The sequence below is a fragment of the Anomalospiza imberbis genome, chromosome 6, assembly GCF_031753505.1.
Source record: "Anomalospiza imberbis isolate Cuckoo-Finch-1a 21T00152 chromosome 6, ASM3175350v1, whole genome shotgun sequence".
NCBI classification, from domain to species: Eukaryota; Metazoa; Chordata; class Aves; order Passeriformes; family Viduidae; genus Anomalospiza; species Anomalospiza imberbis.
Genome location: NC_089686.1, coordinates 25,060,974 through 25,083,366, shown reverse-complemented (window position 1 = coordinate 25,083,366; position 22,393 = coordinate 25,060,974). Strand labels below are relative to the sequence as shown.

Genomic DNA, 22,393 nt, shown 5'->3' with positions numbered 1-22,393 from the left:
GGGGGTTGGAGCTAGATTATCTTTAAAGCCATTTCCATCTGAAACCATTCTATGGATCTATGAAGAAAAGATGAAAATTGTAATGGGTATGGAGAAAGCATGCCAAGTTGTGTTGTGTCCCTGGGTGACTACAAAGCCAGAGACAACAAGAAGGGAAGGGATGGAGTTTGCACACTGAAGGGTGGGAGGTCAGTTATGCCTAATTTTTCTCTCAGTGCTCTTGGAGAAGAGGTGGCACACCTTAATACACTCCTCTTGGGGGAGATACAGGGAAATTACTTGCACTGGATATAGAGATGTGGGAGAAAAGAAGTGACTAATGTGCAGCAATGGTTATTGTGGAGGTGGAAATCCATAGGGAAATGCAGAAGTTATTATTTGCCTCACAATATAGCTTCCATAACATCCATCGAGAAAGCTGAGAGGGACTAAATTTGGTTCTCAATATGAAGAACTGCTCCTGCCAGGCACACACAACTTTTAACTCCTTTGAAGTGGCACATCACATCACTGAGACACACTGTGCCTTTCTACTGCTCTTTCAGCTGGCCCAGATTTCAAGACTGAGCCTGTGCAGTACACGTGAGCTCACCTTCGGCCCACAGATACCACCCACATGACCTGCAGGCCACAAGCAGCTCTGTATTTCGGGACTCTTGAGGATCTCTGCCAGACTCCCTTGTATGCGCGTATGTCCGGAGGTGAAGCTAATCAGTCCCTCAGAACAAGGGGACAGTTCGGACAGCTTTTTCCAGGAAGTGTCACTTCTATTCAGTACATCTTATGTACCACAATTAACAGCAATTGGTGATTGAACAGACAAGTACTGATACTCAAAGCCAAAAAAATTATCCCAAACCTGCACAGATTGCAGTATTATCTCTTCAGTCAGTTCTCATACCCAGTCTCAGTGGACAGCTGCCACTTTCAGTTAACTCTGACTTAGATTAAAACATATCACACGTACAGGACAGCGTATGACACTAGGAAAGAAGCAAGTTCTGTTGGGGAGGCCACTATTCACAGAATCATAAAATGGTTTGAATTGGAAGGGACCTTAAAGATCACCTTGTTCCAAAAGCTCCTGGAACACCTCCAGGGATGAGCCATCCACAGCCTCTCTGGGCAACCTTTTCCAGTTCCCTCACCACTCTCACAGTAAAGAATTTCCTCTCAATAACCACGAGGACCTCCTCCCTCTGAGATCCGAGCCTTAAGGGACGCCTTGCCAGGATGCAAAACTCCTCGGCAGGAGGATGGTGGGGCCGCACGTGAGGCAGGGAACGGCCACGATCGAACTCCCACCGCACAGGGCCACAGCCTCGCTCGGCGTCCTGCGGGAGACGCGGGCAGGTACGAAACTCTGCCCGGCCGCGATGAAGCCTCTCTCGGCGCCGAGCAGTCCCGTGAGTGTCCCGGGACAGGACAGGGACGCGAAAAGCCGCCGCTACGCGCCCGGCCCCGCACAGCGCCCCGCCGGCCCTCTCAGGGCGGACCACAATTCCCAGAACACCGCGCGCGTGGTGACGCTAGACGGCAGCGGGACTCGGCCAATGGGCGGGCGCGCAGGCACCGGGCGGGGCCGGGCGGGGCGGAGCGGAGCGGCCGGTGGCAGCGGCGGAGCGGCGGCGGGAAGGGCGGGCTCGGAGCTCCACAGCAGCGGCGGGGACGATGCCGGTCCATTCCCGGGAGAAGAAGGAGAATAATCACGATGAGATGGAGGTGGACTACGGAGAGAACGAGGGCAGCAGCTCTGAGGAGGAGGAGACCGAGAGCTCGTCCGTCTCCGAGGAGGGGGACAGCTCAGGTAGCGCAGCCGCCCGCAAGGCAGCGCCGCTGTGAGAGCGCCGCGGCGGCTCCCTCAGCGCTCGGTGCTGCCCCCTCAGCGCTCGGTGCTGCCCCGGGGACACACCGGTCCCGCCCCGGCTCTGGTGGCTGTCGGTGTTCCCCCCCCTTCCCCTCCCCCCGTGACCCCGCCCCGGCCCAGCCTCTGCTTCGGCTCAGCGGCTCCTCTTCGGGCCGCCGGCCAGCGCGCAGGGGCGGGGCGCACGGGCAGGGAGCCCCGCTGAGCCCCGAGCCGCCGGCTCCGGAGCAGGCCGGTACCCGGCTATGGCGGACTGGGCCGCGCTGCTCCGCTCCGTGGAGGAGCCGTGGGTTGTGCCCTGCTGGGCTTGAGCGCGTCCTCGCAGAGGGACTCCTCGCTGAGGTCTGCACTTAAGGGCTTATATTCATACGTGTGCATACATGAACACGTGTGTAAGTACGTATTTCCATGCAAGCTCATGAAGTTCAACCAGGTGTTTTAAGACCTGTCTTTGGGGAGATGTTGGAAGCCCTGTCAATACCACTGGCCTCTTTTGCAAATCACTTCAGCCTCTGCTCAGTTGAAGGTCCCATCTTTTTTCCATATTTCCCACCTGGACTGTAGATTTTGAATTACATTAGTAGCTGAAATCTAGCTTTAAAAGGATCGCTTTTTCTATGCTTCATTTACAGTTGTCATTAAGAAGGTTATTATTATCTGTTCGAAGTTTCCTTGTGATTACTACTTTCTGTGTTTGATTTTAAAACATGTTTCCAGGTGATAACTGATAGGAGTTTGCGGTGCCTTATTTGACTAATGATGAGATACAAGACAGTGGACGGAAAGGAAGTTGGACAGGGTTAGTAAATTGAGAAAAGTCCGGATGCCGATGTGGACCTGGACCAGGTCTAGTCCTGACATGTGGTTCTGGCAGCTTAAGTGATTTAGTGCTGAGGCCCCTATATCACCAAATTAAAACCATAGCATATGCTGCGTTGAAAGGGACCCAGAAGGATCATTAAGACTGACACCTGACTCTGCACAGGACACTCCAAGAATCACACCATGTGCTTGAGAGTCTGGGATTCGGAAGAAGGAAGCATGTTTTAAGTGAGTGTAGTTTGTTTGTGTTTCTTTAAAACAATACAAGAAGGTCTCCAGATAATTTTTGTTGCATTCCACAGAGAAGTGCTTTTAAGGGAGTGCCTAAAGTGTGGTGATTACAGAAAATTACATACTTGCCTCAGTGTCTTGACCAATATCAACATGCTCCTTGTAAGCATATTGTTCGTACAGACTTAAAATGATTAGCACCCCAAGAAATAAGTCTCAATTGAAATTAGTAATGAATTTTTTGTCAAATTTGTCATTTGCTTTACTTGCATTCAGCCTTCTTTTTTTTTCTGTCTCCACTAGATGCCTGAGAATACAGAAGGTGCTGTTAGAGGAAGCATGAGTCGTCCTTGAGAGCTGGCACTCTTTCTATCTTGTTCATTTTGATGTTATGTATTTAGTACAGGTGTTTTATTGACTTGGATATAGAATAGTTTGTTAGGAATGAATTTAAAAAGCAACAAGTTATGCTTGCTATCCCAGAGGAGAATTTGGCTATTTTTTGAAGCACTTTATATAGGCCACAGCTTATTAAAAAAAGCTATTTTAAGTGCTGTTACATTTTAAATGCTGTGTGGATTTTTTTATCTTTAAACCAAGTTGTCCTAATTACTATGTTAGACTGCTTGAGTATAGTAGGAAAAAACAACTTTTAGTATTTAGGGTTTTAAAGTACCCTAAATACTTTCTGCAGTGTGACACTCTATGGTAAATATGAAGTTTTGAGACAGGATGGGCCTATCAGCAACTGTTTTAATATGGAATGAGCAATCTTCCACCTTCTGTAATGTAAATTTTCAATTGGAAAGCCATGAGATTTGATTTTACATTATACTTTTTCCAGCAGTGCATATTCCATAGTCTGTGTGTTGTTTAAAGGCCTTGAGGAAGAAATTCCATAAGTGGGGAATTAAATATATTTCAGGACTCTGAAAATCTTCATCATTTTATGAATCTTATTGAAGGAAGAATACAGATGAAACAATTGAAGAGCAACTTGGCATGTGAATTGACATTTAGTATGAATGATAAGGGAAAATGAAGACTTCTAGGCAGAAAGTCAAAGATTTTTGAGAGTATTTGTAGCTGAGAGGAGATTGGAGATAGCTATGTGTTATTTTTTTATCTACAAGGAAGTCAGCTATACCCTCAGATACCAGTGAATAGCAATTTCCTTGCAACACAAGTTTAAAATGTAAGATGCAGTCCCTTTCCCCTCCAACAGTGGGTGTGCTCTGATCCTCAGCCAGGATTACAGTTCTAGTTTTCTTTGCTTTGTATTCTGTAAACAGACGCAAACAATAACATCCATGTTAATTTAAGAAGAGCTTCTGAGTGAACTCCTTACTAAAACATACTTAGAATTGAAAGCATAGCAGAACACATTTGAAACATATTTGAGAATAAAGGGGAAAACTGTGGGTATCCCAGTGCTTGTTCCTGTTTGGTTTCACTGGGACGTGCCTTCACATTTTAAAGACGCTTTATTTTTGTAGCACAGAAATGCTTTGGGCAACTCTGAGTAATATGATTGTCTCATTCCTTAAATCTGGCCAAATTTTAAATTGCTACATCGATTTTGGCTTGGATATTGTGCCAAACAGTCACATAAAACTTTGTTCTTTCATATGATTTTCAGCCTTATTCTGGGATTATGGTTTTGCCTTACTTTTGAGAACAATGTTTTAATATAAATAGTATCTCTTAACAGCCTGATATGTTCTTCCCCCACTCTCCCCATTCATTGCATTTGTTTTAAGTTCTGTCTTCAAATTTTCTTGCTCTGCTTTCAAGTACTTCAGGTTATATTGTGTTTTAAAACTTCCTTTTTGACTGTACTAACAGTAGCATGACAGACTGTACTAGGTCTTTAATTGGGACTCCTAGTTGCCATTGTAATACTGATCGGTATTGCTGTGCTGACTGCTGGTTTTCATGTCCAGGCAGAGAAGGTTAGCATAGTTTTTTAGTCTTAAAAGCTTGTGGTGATTTCAGGAAGAAGTTAAGTGCTGAGAGGTCTGAGTAGACAATTTGATTTACTAAGTAGCTAGTGGCCCTGAAGCTACTGCTTTTCACCTCGTCAGCTTTACAAATTGCCACACTGGTTTGCAAAACAATAAGAATAAAGAATGCTGCATTCTGTAGTTTGTGTAGGAGACAGCATAAAGCAGTTGAACATGTTTGTTGGAAAAGTGAGGAAGAAGCAAAAAGGTCGGAGTTGTTTATAGCCTAAGAGAGTGATCCCTGCTGGGTTCAGGATCCTACTTTTCCTCTCTGTCAGGAGGTAGGATTTTTCTTGCCAGAGTAACTGCTTACATAAGTAAGGGCTCCTTAGGACAGTGCCTTCCCTCAAGCATCTGGCCAGTTCAGTTACAGTTCCTGAGTGCATGGCCATCCCTTCTGCATGCCTGCTACTGGTTGATAGTGGTCAGCTGTAGTGTAACTGTAGAGGGCTAATTCCTGCAGATACTGCTGTTATAAAGCAGTTTCACTTATCTGACTTTTGAATATGCCTTAACAAAACCTTTTTTCTTTTTTTTTTCTGGGAAGGTTGGGAAAGAGTCAAGAATTTTGTATCTTAGTTTCTCAGTTTTCTAGTCTAAGAAAGGCCAATGGAGGTAACAACTGATGTTTAGTAACATTGGTTGTCTCAATTAGCAGTGTCAAAAGTTTTGGCAAAAAAATTTGTATTTATGTTGTTTTATATTCCCTAGGTAAACTGCGAAAAATAATCAGGAATATAAAATAAAATCTGTGAAAAGTGTTTAATACTAACTACTCTTGCTGCATAAAAGCATATAAAGTCAAGTGCAGTGTTATAGATTTCTCAGATTAAGAAATGTTTCATTGGAGTGATTTCAAATGCTCATTAAAATTAACTGCAGATATTTTTGCATTAATATTTCAACTTCAAAGAACTCTTCCAATTGGACAGGTTGAAACTTGTTTCAAAATTATATGTTACTTTTTCTTTTAGGAATATGAATAAAATAAATCTTGAATTTTATCTGACAAATGTAACACTGAACTGTGCTTGAATTCCAGGGATTGTTTTTTTTTTGTACTAACCCAAGATACACTTGAATTTTCAGTGGTGGCTTATAACTGCTCATGCTTAATGTTGTCTTTCATTTGGTGTGATATTCATTGTTTAGTTTTTCTGTTTCATGCATTCTTACGTATTCTTTGTATTTCAGTCATGAAATTACCCTCCTGAGGTCTTACAGTGCTGTTACTTCCTGTTTTGAGGAAGAAGAATTGTTGTTTATTGAATTTATTCTAGAATTAGATCTAGGTTTCTTTCTTTGTAGTTTATATGCCAAGTGATTTCTCGTATTCTGCTTTATGACAGTAATAATATAGGAGGGAAACTGTTCATGGCTATAATTCAGGCGCCCTTCTGCTCCATTCACTAGAAACAAAATATCCCGTTTATTTGGTTTATATTACATTGTTAATTTTTTTATTATTCTTAGAAATGGATGATGAGGACTGTGAAAGAAGAAGAATGGAATGTTTAGATGAAATGTCCAATCTTGAAAAACAATTTACAGACCTTAAAGATCAGTAAGTATTTTAATGTTTCAAGTGCCTCGTTTGGGGATCCATTCCATGAAAATACTGTATGCATCTGGTATTTCTTGTCTATCATATATGTGGATGCTACTTTTGGAGGAGAGTAAGGACTGGAAATTCTGAAATTACTTGCAGGCAGTTGCTCTAGAATGCTTCTGTGTATTCATGTATTTTTTTGTTTTACTGTAAGGATGGCTTTGAAATGTTCCTGTGAAGGGCTAGTCTGGGTCTGTTGCTTGAACCTCCCTAGTAGAACCAAGGAATTGGGATTTTAGGGATATTTGAGATTTTGTTTAATTACTTATTCATTCAATATAATTCTCATGCTTTTATATATGTGGGGCAGACCTAAGTGCATTGTCTTTACTAAGTAAGTAATTAGGTTGGGGTTTTTTTTACAGCAGTAGTTTTTATAGTTGGTACCAACGAAAGTTTCTTGTGATTACTGCAAACCAGGTACCAGTACAAGATAAAATGAAAATACTGTTATCTCTGTCTGCCATAATACCTACATAAATAGCTAGTAAAAACCTACTTAATAGAGGAGATAAACTTAATAGCCACAGTTATTCAAAAGTGATTGTCATTTGTATTACAGCCTATCATTTGTATCATAGAATCATTCAAGTTGGAAAAGACCTCTAAAATCATGAAGTCCAACCATTTACCTGACAGTGCTGGGTCCACTAATAAACCATGTCTCTAAGCACCACATCTGTGCATATTTTTGAACACTTTCAAGGATTCCACCATTTCCTTTGGCAGCCCGTTCCAATGCTTGAACACTCAGTGAAGAAATTTTTCCTAATACCCAATCTAAGCCTCCCCTGCAACCATTTTCTCTAGCTCTGCCTCTTGTTATCAGGTAGCACAGGCTAGCTTCATCTCACTACAAGCTTCTTTCAGGTAGTTGTAGACAGCAGTAAGATCTCCTTGAGCCTCCTTTTCCCCAAGCTGAATAACCCCAGGTCCCTCAGCTGCTGCTCACAGGACTTGTGCTCAAGACTCTTCACCAGCTTCATTCATTATCTTTGGATAAGCCCCAGCAGTGTATGTTAAGTTAAATTTGTTTTAACTTCAAGTTAGATGCATCTGTTCTAGTTTAAAATTGGTGGCATTTTGGCAACTAACTTAATAAGGTACTTGGTAAGTGAAACTTTAGAAGACCTGGTCTGTTCTTGGGCCATATGCTTTAATTGAAAACTTAGTCAGTTTTTCTTATGGTTCAGATGCATATTTATCTTGTGAGATAGTTCTTTCTGCTACAGAACTGAGACATACAACTTTCTTTGCATAACAGGACACTGTGAGGTCTGGAAATAACAGGGTCTGGAAAGAATTGCCCAACAGGAACTTACTTGCTGCAGTGTCTAGAGAAGACTGTTTGTCCTGCTGTACTTTAGGCTGAGCATGGAAGAACCTGAGAAATGCAGCCAGCTGAGGAGTACTGGAGCCAGTCAGTACTGATTGGTTTGGCATTTGGAAAACTGTCAGCTTTTGAGTTCAGTGTTACTCTTCCATCTGTTCAACAGCTTGGATGACTGAAAACAATTTATGGAAATTGATCTTTAAGAAGTGGATATAAAAGAGGGTGGTCCTGAGAGGAAGGAAGCAAGTACTTTTGGGGGGTAAGGCTTATAAATGGTTTGAGAAGTGGTAAGGCTGAGTTATATGGAGGATGGCATTGTAGGGACACATTGGTTGGTTGAGAGATAGAGGTATTTGTGTGGGCTGGAAGAGCAGTGATGGTGGGAATACCAGAAACAGAGCATTAGAATGATGGAAGAGGGATTGTAGGGAGAAGCAGCTGTGAATAGGGAAATGATGACATTGGGAAGATAGAAAAAGATGCATAAACAAGGGGATTTTTGTCCAACAACCAACAGCAGAGGTGGTGTAATGATTGGGTCTGCCTCCTCATCCATTTCAGGGAAACTGAAATCTGATGTTGTGAAATAAGTAGCATTTACAGTGCTTCGGTAGCATTTATTCATTTTAGAAAAATCATTGTTTGAAAGTACTGGATAAATAGTTGTAGTCCATCAACTATTTCATGGTACCAAGTGCTGACGGCACCCAGTCCATAGCTGCTTGCTCTTATGTAGCTGGTACTTGGTGCTGTGTAATCAAATGTTAGTGACTGACCCAGTCAGGTGCACTGTGCACCCAGGCTTATGGTCTGGCTAAATAATTCTGCTGTGGCTCTGGGCTAACCACCATGTGCAGAGCATGCTCATCAGGGGTTAAGCCCAGCAAACTGGGGTTTGATCAGCTGCAGGCTGTGTTAACTGACTGCAGGACAAATCCTGGTGACAAGGTGAGCAGGCAGTTATTTCTCAGAGGTCTTGATACATCAGTATACATGAACTTTATTTTGTCTAATTAATTACTTAACCTGTGTGCTTTAAATAAGTTAAAAGTGGCATCCTTGTCCCAGGGACATCTGTTATGTCTGTGTAAACAAGTAGCACCTGATGTGTTTGTAACACTTAGAGAGTTTGTACATGTTTGCTTTAATTTTACACCTTTTGATTGTGGGGTGCAAGGTGAAAAATGAGATCAGGAGAAGTTAGTTATATTGATGATTCTAACATGGAACACTAACAGTTACAAGTAAGTGGAGCTTTATTGAGATTGAAATGTTTGTAATTGGTATTACATAAATTCTTCAAAGTGCAAGCAGATTTATTAATTGTCTGCCAGAAAATATCAGCTTTTATGGAATGACTGAATTTCAGGTAAAATAAAAATATTTTAATTACACTTTCTTTTGGCAGGAATGTAATAAGTCAGAAACTATCTCATGATATTTCTAATAGTTCGCAACATGTAGATTTTCACAGGAGATGAATTGAGGGTTGCTTTATTAAACACCCGCAGCTCTTTTTCCTTGGTTTATGGTAGTGTGGGAACAGATATGTGAACACAAATGTGAATGATATTTCTGTTGACAAACTCTTTCTCTGACATGCCATAACCCAGTTTGTTCTTATGCACTGTATTACCTTTTCATCTTCTCTTCCATATTGATTCATGTCCTGTTATTAACATATGTGCAATTTTTTTTCTTCCTTAGAGATGGAGATGCATTTAATTTTATCCTTTCTGCACTTCTGATTGTTTGCATTTGCTTTTCAGAAAGGCTTGGTAGACATGGATACTGTTGTTCAAAAAGAAAATATATATTGGAAAATTCAAATGCTAGCAAATCCTCATTTTGTTTCAGTGTTCCATAACATTAACAAAGGGATGACAAATAGTTACTTTAAAAATATTTCTTCTAACTTGTGTTTTATTTTAAATAAAATATATATTTTTATTTCTATTACTTTAAGACTTTACAAAGAAAGATTAAGCCAAGTGGATGCAAAGCTACAAGAGGTCATAGCTGGAAAAGCACCAGAATATTTAGAACCATTGGCAGCTTTACAAGAAAATATGCAAATCCGAACCAAGGTGGCAGGTAGGCATGTAAAATGAGTATTGCTGTTTTAAAGTATAAACTTGCTATGCATTTTAAGGTCAATCTTCTGTTTTCTTTAGCATGTTGCAAGAGTGTGTTTTAAAGTTAGAAATATTGTAGCATAATTTTAAATATGAAGTAGTTTTTAAGTAAAAATGAATATGTTGCTTACCTCCATGCATAAGTTGCCTGATAATATCCCACTAAAATATGGCTTTTTTTAATGTTTCACTTAATAGCTGCCTATCTTTGTGTAGTAAGAACAAAATTACTGAGTAAAAGCTAATAATTTTTTTAGTCAGAAGGTTTGGGATCAAGTTTACACAATGGTCACTTTTGAAGAGATATGTTGGTGCTATGTCATGAAATGTTTGCTATCTAATATGATATTTTTTCCTGCTCTTCTAGTTTGTGTCTCTTCTCCTCTGCTCCTGTTCTTCTGTTCTGTCTAGGGAAGAAGGAAAAACTCATGTCCTTGGTGCTTTTCTCTAGGCTGAATTTTAGTTTTTAGAACTGATGTTTATACAGGTTCTTGTGCTCATAGAAGAAAGCAAGAACGTTTTTCTTCTTGTATACAACCATATATTCATATGAAATGCTAATATTATAGGAAGACAAAGTTCTGTACTTCCCTATTGTAAATTTGTTTCATGTTACAGCTTGATTCTGTTAGGAGGATTCAGCTGTCTAAGGGTTACCTAACATAGTCTGTCAGAGAGCCAAAAGACAGACACCTGTGATCTCTCTAGGCAGAGAAGCTATACCAGTGTCTTTTCTAAGAAATTTAGCCGAAACATGGTGCAGGCTAACTGAAAAATGGCAAGCCACCTTGTATTTTTTATAACACTAGTGCTGTTTCAGTACTACCCAGTATGTCTTCATTGGTACTTCTGACTTTGAGAATTTGAAATCTTTTGATCCATTGCATTTCTCTCCCTCCAGGTCTTATCTGTCATGCTTTTTCTCAGCTGCTGACCCAGCATTACTGGGTTTTAAGTTCTTAGCCCAAATTTACGTACATGACTAGTCCTAGGCTTTGCAGGAGGATCTCAGTTGAACTTGCAAAAGCTTTGATATGAAAGCAACCTTAATCCAGGCCTTTAAGTTTTAAATGTGGCTGTCCATCAGTGCTTTCATGTAGGTAGGTATGGGGTATGCAGCACATTCTCCTGATGGGTCTTCAGCACCATTGAAGAGCCATGTTTCAATGTAAAAAAAGCCCAGCTTAAAAACAGCAGTTTCCTTGAAGCTGAGAATAGAAAATAGACTTTTTTTCCATTTGTCCCCAACTGAATGACCTTGTTAAAATTATTCCAGAGAAAGCAAGAGACTGCAGAACTGCCTTATTTGCTCTTACTGTTTGAGAGCCTTGACAGAAGTGGGTAATAGCAGGACTTGAGTTCCAGTAAGTAACCCATAAGGACCTGTGGTTACCTAAGGAGGAGGAAGTGGTGACAAAAAACCCTAAACTAAACTGTATTTAGCTAAACTTAGGATATAATTGCATCTGTGTTAGAAAAGAAACTTGTGTTCCTCAGCTCTCTAGGGTGCTATTCACACAAAATAGCAAGTCAGAAAAACAACTGTTTCTTCCAGGACAGTTCATACCTATATTTTTCAATTTGGGCAAATAAACAGTGACCTAATTATGCCAGTCAGCCATAAATACTAAGAAAATAAAAGCCAGCATAACATAGCAATGTAAGAAAAGAACATTTTGAATTCTAGAATAGCTTCAGTGTGGAAAGATGATTGACGCAATACTTACTGGTTTGTTTATCAGAGAGATAGCTGCTAGTAGTTCTGTTCCTCTAGTAGTGTTCATTTATAATAAGTTGAAGTATAAGGGAAGGTGATTTTGAAAGTTCTTTAGTTGCAAGACACCACCACTGTGTGTGCAAACGTAACTCCTCAAGTTTCTAATCTGAAGCAATATAAGTGTTTTCTGTTGAATGCGTTGCATTTTAAATCAGGTTCTATAGATGCTTGCCAGATATTACATTCAGGTACCTCTCAGTTTTTTTCAGCTGCTTTGTGGACACATTTCCAGAAATGTCTAAAAATGCTCCTAATACTTAGAAGGGTTACCCTTAATCACAAGGTGACTGTTTTTAAGAATGGAACAGTCATGTTAATTATTGTAATTTAATAAGATCATGCATTATAAAGTAAGTGTTATTCCAAATATTAATTTGTAAAACCTTTTTCTTTCAACCAGTTTTCCAGCTGTTTTAAAACCCCAAAACCTTATTTCAAACTCTAATTAGAAAATAGACGAGGCCATTCAGTACTAAAGTTTGGAAACTGATAATATTCAGGATAGTTTGATCAGAAATGTGAAATAGATATATTTTCTAAAGTTAGTGTGACCCACTGATGTAATTTATTGACTGACAGGAGGAGTTAAAATAGCATTTTATTTTTCTCAGATCTTCAGAATTAAGGATTTACTTATTTTTACTCTTTTAAGCAGCCAGCCACTCTAAGCACCTAATGTAATATATCTGTGTTTTCCACTGTGTGCATGTGTTGGGACTTGCAAGCAGTCTTAAAATAGAATTCTGAAGTTGGATATTTGCTAAAAAAAGTAATATTGCTGTAATTTGTCTGATTACAGGTATCTATAGAGAGCTTTGTCTGGAATCTGTGAAGAACAAATATGAATGTGAAATTCAAGCCTCTCGACAGCACTGTGAGGTTGTGCCAGCTGTTTCACACTGATAGCTAATCTCCTCTAACTGTACTGTCTGTCATGCTTTTCAGGTTCAGTGCATGTTTTTATTATTGCTGTTAATTGCTATTTGAATGCAACTGCTGTGTGATATTTAAGCCCATGCAAGAGGTTATTTGAAACATCTAAAAATTAGAATCATAGAATGTGCTGAGTTAGAAGGGACCCATCAAGATCATCTAGAGTCCAATTCCTGGCCTTGTGCAGGACACCGAAGAATCAAACCATGTGCCTAGGAGTGTTGTCCAAACACTTCTTGAACTCGGACAAGCTGGGACCACTTTACTGGGGAGCCTGTTCTAGTGCTCAACCACCCTCTGGGTGAAGAGCCTTTTCCTTATACTCAACCTAAATCTGCCCTGGCTCAGCTTCATGCCTTTTCCTCAAATCTTGTCTCTGGTCACAAGAGTAAAGAAATTGGTACCTGCCCTTCTGCTTCCCCTTGTGAGGATATTGAAGACCAAGATGAGGTTTCCCTTCAGTCTCCTCAGACTGAGCAGACTAAGTGACCTCAGCTACTCCTCATATGGCTTCCCCTCCAGAACCTTTGCCATTCTCCTGGCCCTCCTCTGGACATTCTATTAGCTTAATAGCTTTCTGATATTGTGGCACCCAACCTGCCCCCAGCACTCAAGGTGAGGCTGCCCCAGTGCAGTGCAGAGCAGGACAGTCCCCTCCCTTGCCAGGCTGTGATGCTGTGCCTGATGCACCCCAGAACACAGTTGTCCCTCCTGGCTGCCAGGGCACTGCTGGCTCATATTCAGCTTTCTGTCAACCAGAGCCCCCAGGTCCCTTTCTATGGTGCTGCTCTCCAGCCTCTCATTCCCCATTCTGTCTGTACATCCAGGATTACCCTGTCCCAGATGCAGAATCCAGCACTTGTTATTTTTTAAATTCATTTGGTTGGCAATTGCCCAGCCTTCTAATTTGTCAAAGTCTCTCTGCAGGGCCTCTCTGCCCTTGAGGGAGTAAGCAGCCCCTCCCAATTTAGTGTTGTTGGCAAACTTACTATTCCTTCAAGTCCCATGTCTGAGTTGTTAATGAAGATGTAAAAGAGCTTTTTATTAGTTTGGCTTTGCATATATGTGTTCCCGCATGATTTTTTACCTTTTTTACAAAAAGGTTACCAAGAAAGTAACTAAAATATCTGACATAATTTTAACGAAAAATGCCTTACATTTTAATAACAAAACCAAAGTCTTTTTGAGATGCATTATACAGCTACTGATAGAGTTGTCATTTCAAAAGCAGTTCCAAGAAAAATATATTGCCTTGAACATAAAGGTTCCGGTTTGCGTATTTAAATACTGGATACTGTAGTACAAACACTGAAGTACATGTATGTCCAATGCTGTACGTAGCTGCTTAGATCCTGAGCTTTTCATCATAGTACTTCTCAGCCCTCTTACAGTTGCTTAAAGGTGTTTTTTTCTGAGCGGTTCACTATATTCCAGACTTCCTGATTCCTAGTATACCAATAAAGCAAGAATATGCATGTGTACTTTAGAAAAGTTTTCCATTTTCTTGATGCCTTGGGAAAGAATTAGGTATTATGAAGGATGACTCATTACTGTCTGTCTTTGCTCCTGTAAACAATCCTGAGGCTGGACAGAGTCCTGTAAGACTTGCAAGGTCTCTTATCCATGATTGAATGATTTGCTTTGGCTGTGTATTATTCCTCTTTGAGGTGGTCTTTGTCCCTTGTTTTGCTGTTATGTGAAACATTCAGAATTCACCATCCAGTACAAGTCTCTTGGGGGGAAAAGCTCTATTAAATCAGAAATGCTGCTTGTAGAATTACTGTTGCTCTGGAATATAACTATTCACGAAGAATGCCTTTGATGCTTGTAATAGCTTTTCACACCTTATTTGTTACCAGCTATGTGAAGCAGAACACATATCTAAACACAAACACTATTTAATTTTAAAATGCAGTTTTAAAATGGTCTCAGAACAGATAACACTCAATTGTCACTTCAGATATATGTAAAGAGGCTTCTGCCTTTTAAATTTACCTGGGAAATGTTTTTTATAATGATGGGTTGAAAAATATGTGAAAGGAGGTCTTTAGAATTTGAATACTTTGTAACTTGAGGGAATGGTAAGCATGACAGTCATTTAGTGGAATAGGGTTCTTTGTCCATTGGTCGACTGATTTGCTTCACTCCAGGAAACTAGACTGAACACTGATAAAGGGAAGTTTCTGTTGCTGTGCAGTGGGCAAGAGCAGTTGAGGTGCAGACATCTGCTCATTTGGCTGTAGGGAACTGCAGCTTCTTCCAGAGACATGGTAGCAGATAGCTGGATGCGTTGACTTGAGCTGCTTACACTGTTTTTTCAGTAAGTCCAAGCTCTCTGTTTTCCAGAGTTGTTGAAGACATTGCTCACTGAAGGTGAATGTTAAAATTGAACAATTGGCTATATTTTCTACTCACAGTTTTGGAAATGTGCAAGCTTATGAAAGAGCAGTTATTTCTTTAAGGCTTGGAACTCACCTTAATTCCAAGTTACTCTTTTAGAGAATTTAGTGGGTTTTCATGCTAAAGAGTAACTAATCTGTAAGAAACTGTGTAATTTAGTGTGGGAGGTAGCTTTATAAAAAGCTTTCCATGAAAACATTAGCTTTTGTGATTTGTAATTAAAGGTGGCTTAGAGGTTACTACTTCACAGTTACCCATTGTGAATAAATCTTTTCTATCCACAAAAATACTGTGTGTGAAGATGCAGAGAGTTATTCTGGAGGGATAGCTGCATGCTTTTAATTACTCTTGGTACCAGTAGTTTATAAGTACACAGTTATATTTTCACTTGTGCTAAGTGAGTGTGCCGTCTTTAAGGAGCTAGGATCTCATGCTAAGAACGTTGATAGAGGGAGATGTCATATGCTTTGTGGCTTCTGAAAAAGCTATTCTTATGTTCCTTCCACTGATGCCTTAAATTGTCAATATTTAGGTTATTGAACTCATGAATGTAAAAATCTGTAACTTTGCTTTTACAGAGTGAGAAGCTTCTCTTGTATGATACTGTACAAAGTGAACTAGAAGAGAAGATTAGAAGACTTGAAGAGGACAGACATAGCATTGACATTACCTCAGGTGGATAGAAATTCAGTTTGCTTTTTTATTATTTGTTTTCAGTCTTCTGCTGGGTACTGATTAGTTGACTGTACACATAATATATCTGATGAGTTTTAGATTATCTGGTAGAATGCTATTCAGCTGTAGACTTTAGGCAGGGGGTTGAATTTAAACTTCAGCTTTGGTTTAATAGTTGTCAGCATCCCTTGTGTGTTTGAGAGTATTAATCTATGTCTACATAATCTTGTAATTCTTTGAATCTTGAATAAACACCTTTATTTTGTTCAGAAACAGCATCTCGCCTGAAAATGTTATTTTTTGGTTTTGGGCAATGTTTTCTGCTATAAAAAGAGCTAAACATGTAAATGTTTCTTATTCATAGCATGTTCTTATTATACTTTTTCAGAATTATGGAATGATGAGCTCCAGTCCAGGAAGAAAAGGAAGGATCCATTTAGCCCAGATAAGAAGAAACCTGTTGTTGTATCAGATATCCTTTTACTGAAATCATTGTTCTTTTTAGTAGTGTTTGCAGTTTTATAGCTAATTTTATTACATGTGTCATTAATATCAAGTTGAAGTGATAATGCATTATCAAAACTGATTTTTGCATAGCAGACATTGTTCTCATTCAGATTACGGAAGCCATGTTGACACATCCATCCCATCATGAAAACTGAAATTAAGATTCTCTTACCTAGCGACTAGTTTAATGTAGAAAATATTTCCAAAAGTTGATTTTTCTAACTCTTAAAGAAAAAGATTTACAAGGCAAAAGCAGAATCAAGTTAGGCCACTTGAACTTCACTAACTGACCATATAAATATGTGAATTGTGAGTTACCTTGCCATTTTAGAGTATGTTCCAAACAATAAATACTAATATAGTATTCTGTATAAAATCTCAGCAGTTTCAGGCTGTTTATAAAGCTAAAAATCCTTTGTTTTAAAGTAAATGAATTTGCTCTTTTTGATTGTAGTTTGGAAATAGTTGTGAACGTGTCAGATATGTGCAAAGGAAATACTAGAAATTTTACCCGGCTTTTCATTTTTAATTTTTTGCTATTTAGATAAAAAGAAATTTGAAAGTAGTTAAAGATTTTTAAAATTTCAAATAGAATTTTAAGTTTAAGCTTTCTCTCCATTTTAGGAGATTTTTTTTTTAAAACATCCATAGCACCTTTTGCTAAACTTATTTTTCAGAGATGAAATGGGTAGAAACAAAGTAAAAAGTGAAGACTATTGTAAAGGAATAGCTGTAATATATGGAATTATGTTCTGAAGTTCATGTATTGTTCTAATACACATTTTTTGATTTGCAGTTGATAGTTTAAGGAAGGGAGCTTTGTCTTTCTGCCTCCTGTTTTTTAGATATTTGATATTCAGATATGTCATGCTGACCATGCTTTTCTCTTGAAGATACATGATGCGGAATATTGTAAAAATAATTATTTTATTTAAGCTGGTGCTAGGTGTAAGTGCTATTTTGCAGTGGTACATTGAAATTGCAATGAATTTTAATTGTAATTTGAATTACTGCAAAGAGAATAATTTTTGAACTTTTAGGAATGGAATGGTTGTATCTCAGCTGTTTATCCTATCCTTATGTTGAACTCCAGTACCCTGAGTATCTACATAGTATTACTACCTCTTTTAATAATTCTTAAAGTGTACTTCTAGGTTGCATAATTCAAAGATGGATGTGTTTGCACTGAGTTTTTACTTCGTGTTTGTATACTTTTTGTGGAAGATCTGCAGAACAGAACTATTAATATCTTTCTACAAACATTAGAATATTTTTATTATTTGTGTTTAAAAGAGTTTTCCCTAACATTTCCACGCCCTTATATAGTTTATATGTTACAAGACCTTGATATACTTGAAGACTGGACAACAATAAGGAAGGTAAGATGAAAGGATGAATGCCAATGACTGTGGATTTAGTTGGGTTCATGTCTAGTCCTTTTGCTACTTAAAAATATGAAACTGGATTTCTTACATGATCAAAACACTAAATAGATTCTTATTTTTTCAGTAGTCAGTTAATCCTTTCACTTCAAGCTGTTACTGCTATTTCTTTTAATTCTACCCAAATCATAGAGAGGAATCATTTAAAGGGGTGCAAGAGGATATCTCTAAAATGGGAAGTCCATAATTTTCCTTGTAAAAGTGAGCCTAAAACCTGTGTTAAGTGGATCTGCTTTCTCATAATTTAGGCTAATTGGGTAGAAATTATGATAGGATGATCTGAAAGGATTTTGCTTTATGTGAAGGTTTTTTAAAATCTCATATGGCATGTTTTCATATAGTAAGGTTTTTATTTTAAGAAGATTTCTGTGCTTTGACCTCTCTTTGTACTTTTTTTACATAAAAACGGGGAGCTGTGTTTTTTTCAGATTACAAGGGAATCCTGGTTTATAGGAAGAGAAATTTGTTTAGTCAATTGATGTATTTGAAAAAATAAATCCAGCTTTTAATTGCATAATGCCTTTTTTAGATTGTAAGACAGTTGAAGGATCTTGCTGTAATGAAATGCTATCCTTGCCTTGCATCTGCTGTCAGAAAGCTTCCCTTAGTATCCTAGTGCATCCCAGCTTATGGAATAGCAATCCACTTAGGTGAAGTCGTAATCTTGGTGGGGAGTTGGCTCTGAGTCACTTTCTAGCCTGTTTTTTTCCCTGTACCTCTTTCCTGAACAAGACGTAAAATATGACCTTTATATGAGAACTTGTCTGACTTTTCTCTTTCTGTCGCATCAGAGAAACATGCACAAAATATCTTACCCTAGAGTTCTCTTTCTGTTGTTTTTCATAGTTTTAAACAATAGCAACAAACCCAGGATCTACTAGGGTTTTGCCTTTTCTGGAAATAATTTTTAAAATCCCCAAAAAGCAAACAAATTAACCCCCAAAAACTCTTCAGTGCTTTTTTTTTTTTTTTCCCAAGGTTATGTGTGGTCTGGAGTTTACATGAAGTAATATTTGTGAGCTTATAACATATAAATTAAAAGACTAGGTTGTTCATATAGCATTTTGTTTTTCAGAATGAGTTAATGTAATTTTGTGTTTTCTTGACAGAATTACATAAGAGCAATTTTGAGGACTTAATTTAGAAAAGGTTGAGTTATTGAAATCAATAAAGAAGGTGACTTTTTCACTGTCAAAATGCTTTTTTATTTAGCTACTGAGTCACCATTGAACACACTTTTGTTTTAGAATTCTCATTGTATTTTTTGTGCGTAAATGCAAGTATATACTTGCATATAAAAGCAAATACCACTGCATGCTGCTCCACAACTAAAGCTGGCAGTTAAGACAAAATGACTCTGCCTGCTGACTAACTTTAATTTTCTTTTGTGTTTCAAGGCAATGGCTACGCTGGGACCACACAGGGTAAAGCCAGAACGTAAGTAAGCATGGTCTAGTTTCACAAGACAGAACTTGCTGTGTCCAGTGATGTAAACTGCATGATGTAAACTGCATCCAGGCAAATTGTATTTATTATAGTACTGGTATAGTGATGGAGGATGGGTGAAGTAGCTGGAAGATGTGGCTTTTGTCTTTTTCCTCTCTGAGGTGCTGATACCTGTAGCTTGATTGCTGTTGCTTCTGTTGACACAAATTCTAGAAAATTATAAAAAACAAAAATCATGCTTCTAACAGTGGTTTACAGCAGTTCATATTAGCAAGCTATGTCTGTGTTTGCACAAGATTAGGCAGAAAGCTGAGAGCATCTGGACCTTTCAGGTGCATTTCAAAGTTTGCTCACATTGACTGCAGCTACAACCCTGCTGCAGTCTGTGGGAAAGGAGTGGTATTCACATTTGGCACTGAAGTGAGAAGCATGTTCTTGCTAAGTAAAATTACATATTTGGAGGTGAGGAGGATACGGGACAGTAGGCATATAGGTGATAGCTTCTATTTGAAAATGAAAATATAACTTTTAATTATCTGACTGGAAATAAACAGGTATATTGCTTCAAATTTTCCAATGTAATTATAAGAGACAGACTACTGTTGGAAAAAATGTGTATTCTGTGCAAATAATTTGGTGAAAGCGTATTTAACCACCTAACTGATTTCTGTAAAGTTAATATTAAATCACTTTTATTACTTAATTTAGCACCTGTCAAATTAGAAAAGCATCTACATAGTGCTAGATCTGAAGAAGGAAGACTCTACTATGATGGCGAATGGTATGGACGAGGGCAGACAATATGCATTGATAAGAAAGATGAATGTCCTACAAGGTAAAGATTATTTAGTTTATGCAGCTCTGTACATTCATGTTAAGCAATAACTAGGATGATGGCATTGAAGAGTAAGGCCTGTGAGGAAATACTGCCACCTCAGTGACATTTACTAGTTCACATTGGAAGGCAGGTATTAAGATGGGTGCTGACTTGCGAAAGAGGCTAGTAAAGGTTGGAGTTGACAGAAGGATTGTCAAGTTAGCATCTCTCTTAACAATTTCAGCTGTTACTAGTTTCTGATAGCCTTGGAGTAATTTTCTAGTATCTTGGGAGTTTGTTGCTTTGAGAATTTGACCTATTGGCCCACCCAGAAATACTTAATTGTGGAAAAACACTATATGCTGTTGAGGATAAGCTTTGTTTTCCATTGATTAGTGCTCTGAAAGAACAGAGGAACTTTTTAATGGTATTTTCTTCTCTTAAGAAAGGTTCTACCTTGGAACAGTCTAAATATTAGAGTGCAAATTTGGTTGAATGTTTAAGATCTATAAATGTGTTTTCTCTTTATGGATAATATTTGTAAATTCTAAAAGTCTGAGTGTATTTAAAATTAAATTTGTATCTTAACTTTTACTGAATGTGGCAAATAAGTCTAAACCCAGTGTTGATTAAATATGCACATTTACTCAGTAAAATTGACTTTAATTTTATATGTCAGTAGTTTACTGTAGAACTGGCTGGTATTTTTCTTCCTTATGTATGGTGAAGAGGAACAAATTTTGGTGATTTTGGTGTTTCTTCAGGGCTGAAACAGGAAGGTATTTTAGTAAACTACAGATTGTGTCTGAAATTAAAAAAACCTCTGGATTAATGTAGCAGAACACAGCACTTGTACTGGGCCAAGTAAAGATCTTAGTATCCAGTGTCTGACAAAAGCTAAAAGCTGTAGCTTAATAGGGCAGTCATGCAGTGGAACTTTCCTGGGCTTTCAAGACCCTCACAACTTCTAAGACTAGAGGGAGTTGTCACATTTAGTATGCAATAGATCTTTGTTCTGTTAACTGTTTTGATCTTTGGTTTTGTACTTTCTGTTTTCCCCATCAATGTACTTGAAATGATATTTTTTCTGTGGGTATGAGAAGGGAGTTTTGTTCACTATTTGTGTTAAAGGTTACCACAAGGAGCATAAAAGCAGGGCTCACTTAACAGTGAATCAGTAAGTCAGTTTTCAGTTTTTTTCTTGTCATCTTGGCATTAATGAGTAAGAGTTTAATACATTTTGTGCTTTAAATCGTGGCTTCAGGTTGTTTGGCTTTTTTTCAAGTACTTCATATTCAATGTAATTTCAAGGCTTTTCTTGGTTTTTTACTGTGGGTAGTTTATTATTGTTGTGTTTTCTCTGTGTGACTATTGTTCTTATAAACAATTGAAGTATTTGTACCTGTTAGGGTTTTCTTGTAAGAGAAAAAAATAGATGGCTGAAATATTAGCTACCTTCACTAAAGACACATGCAGTTCCCAAGGAATTACCTAAAAACTATCATTAGAGTGGTGCTAGTATCTTCTGGGCCTAGCATTTACAACTAATGCATATTTTCATTTACTGTGTGGAAATACAGCTGCAGTTTTGAGGTTATTTTTAGCTTATAAGCTTTCTAAATTCTTCTTGTTTTTTTTTTCCCGACCCTTCTTCCCTCATTTTCTGTAGTGCCATAATTACAACAATTAACCATGATGAAGTTTGGTTTAAAAGACCGGATGGAAGCAAGTCTAAACTGTATATTTCTCAGCTGCAGAAAGGAAAATATTCAATAAAGCATAACCACAATTGACCGTTGCTCACCGCATATGAAACAAGTGGTATTGCCATGCGTGATGTGCCATGGGGTGAAATTGTATTTAATAGTGTTTTGTATTCCTTATATATTTACAGCAGTATCTAATGTGTATTGGTCGTGCTGTATGTAAACTTCATATGGACGGCCTTCAGAAACCTGAGGAGGGTAAATCCTGTTAACAGACATTTTGCCTCTAAATTGGGTCCGGTGCCTAAGATGTGAAGTATGCTCTTCAAGTATAACGCTTCAAAATTTAACATATTTGTAATTTAAAAAGAAAAATTATTTTTCCATTGGTGACCAGTTGGTGTGAAAAATGTGATAACCATAATTACCAGCAACTCACTTAATTTTCAGTGACTGTGTCATGCTTGTCTTGTGGATGTAAATTTAGCCTGCTCAGCTGTTGCTTTTGAATAGATTGTAACATGCACAAGCATCCTTTTATCCAAAGTGTACTGATTTATTTAAATTATTGTCCTCACCTGCTCTGCTAGTACCAACTGTGTTATGTTTTGTAAGGTTTACTAATTGCTTGTAATGAGACAAAGCCAATATTTTGAACTATGTTTTTGAAGAGCACTTTTCTCGTGTAGGACC

At 38.3% G+C, this 22,393-nt stretch overlaps 1 protein-coding gene across 1 annotated transcript; it reads left to right on the top strand.

The window, feature by feature from the left end:
* Positions 1-1,593: 1,593 nt before the first annotated feature.
* BRMS1L (BRMS1 like transcriptional repressor) lies at positions 1,594-22,127 on the top strand. The gene is made up of 10 exons (XM_068192908.1): positions 1,594-1,807; positions 6,394-6,484; positions 9,829-9,956; positions 12,574-12,653; positions 15,686-15,782; positions 16,171-16,254; positions 17,604-17,668; positions 19,129-19,168; positions 19,886-20,012; positions 21,664-22,127. The coding sequence occupies exons 1-10, from the start codon at positions 1,672-1,674 to the stop codon at positions 21,785-21,787; spliced, it is 972 nt and encodes a 323-aa protein (XP_068049009.1). The 5' UTR covers positions 1,594-1,671; the 3' UTR covers positions 21,788-22,127.
* Positions 22,128-22,393: the final 266 nt, after the last annotated feature.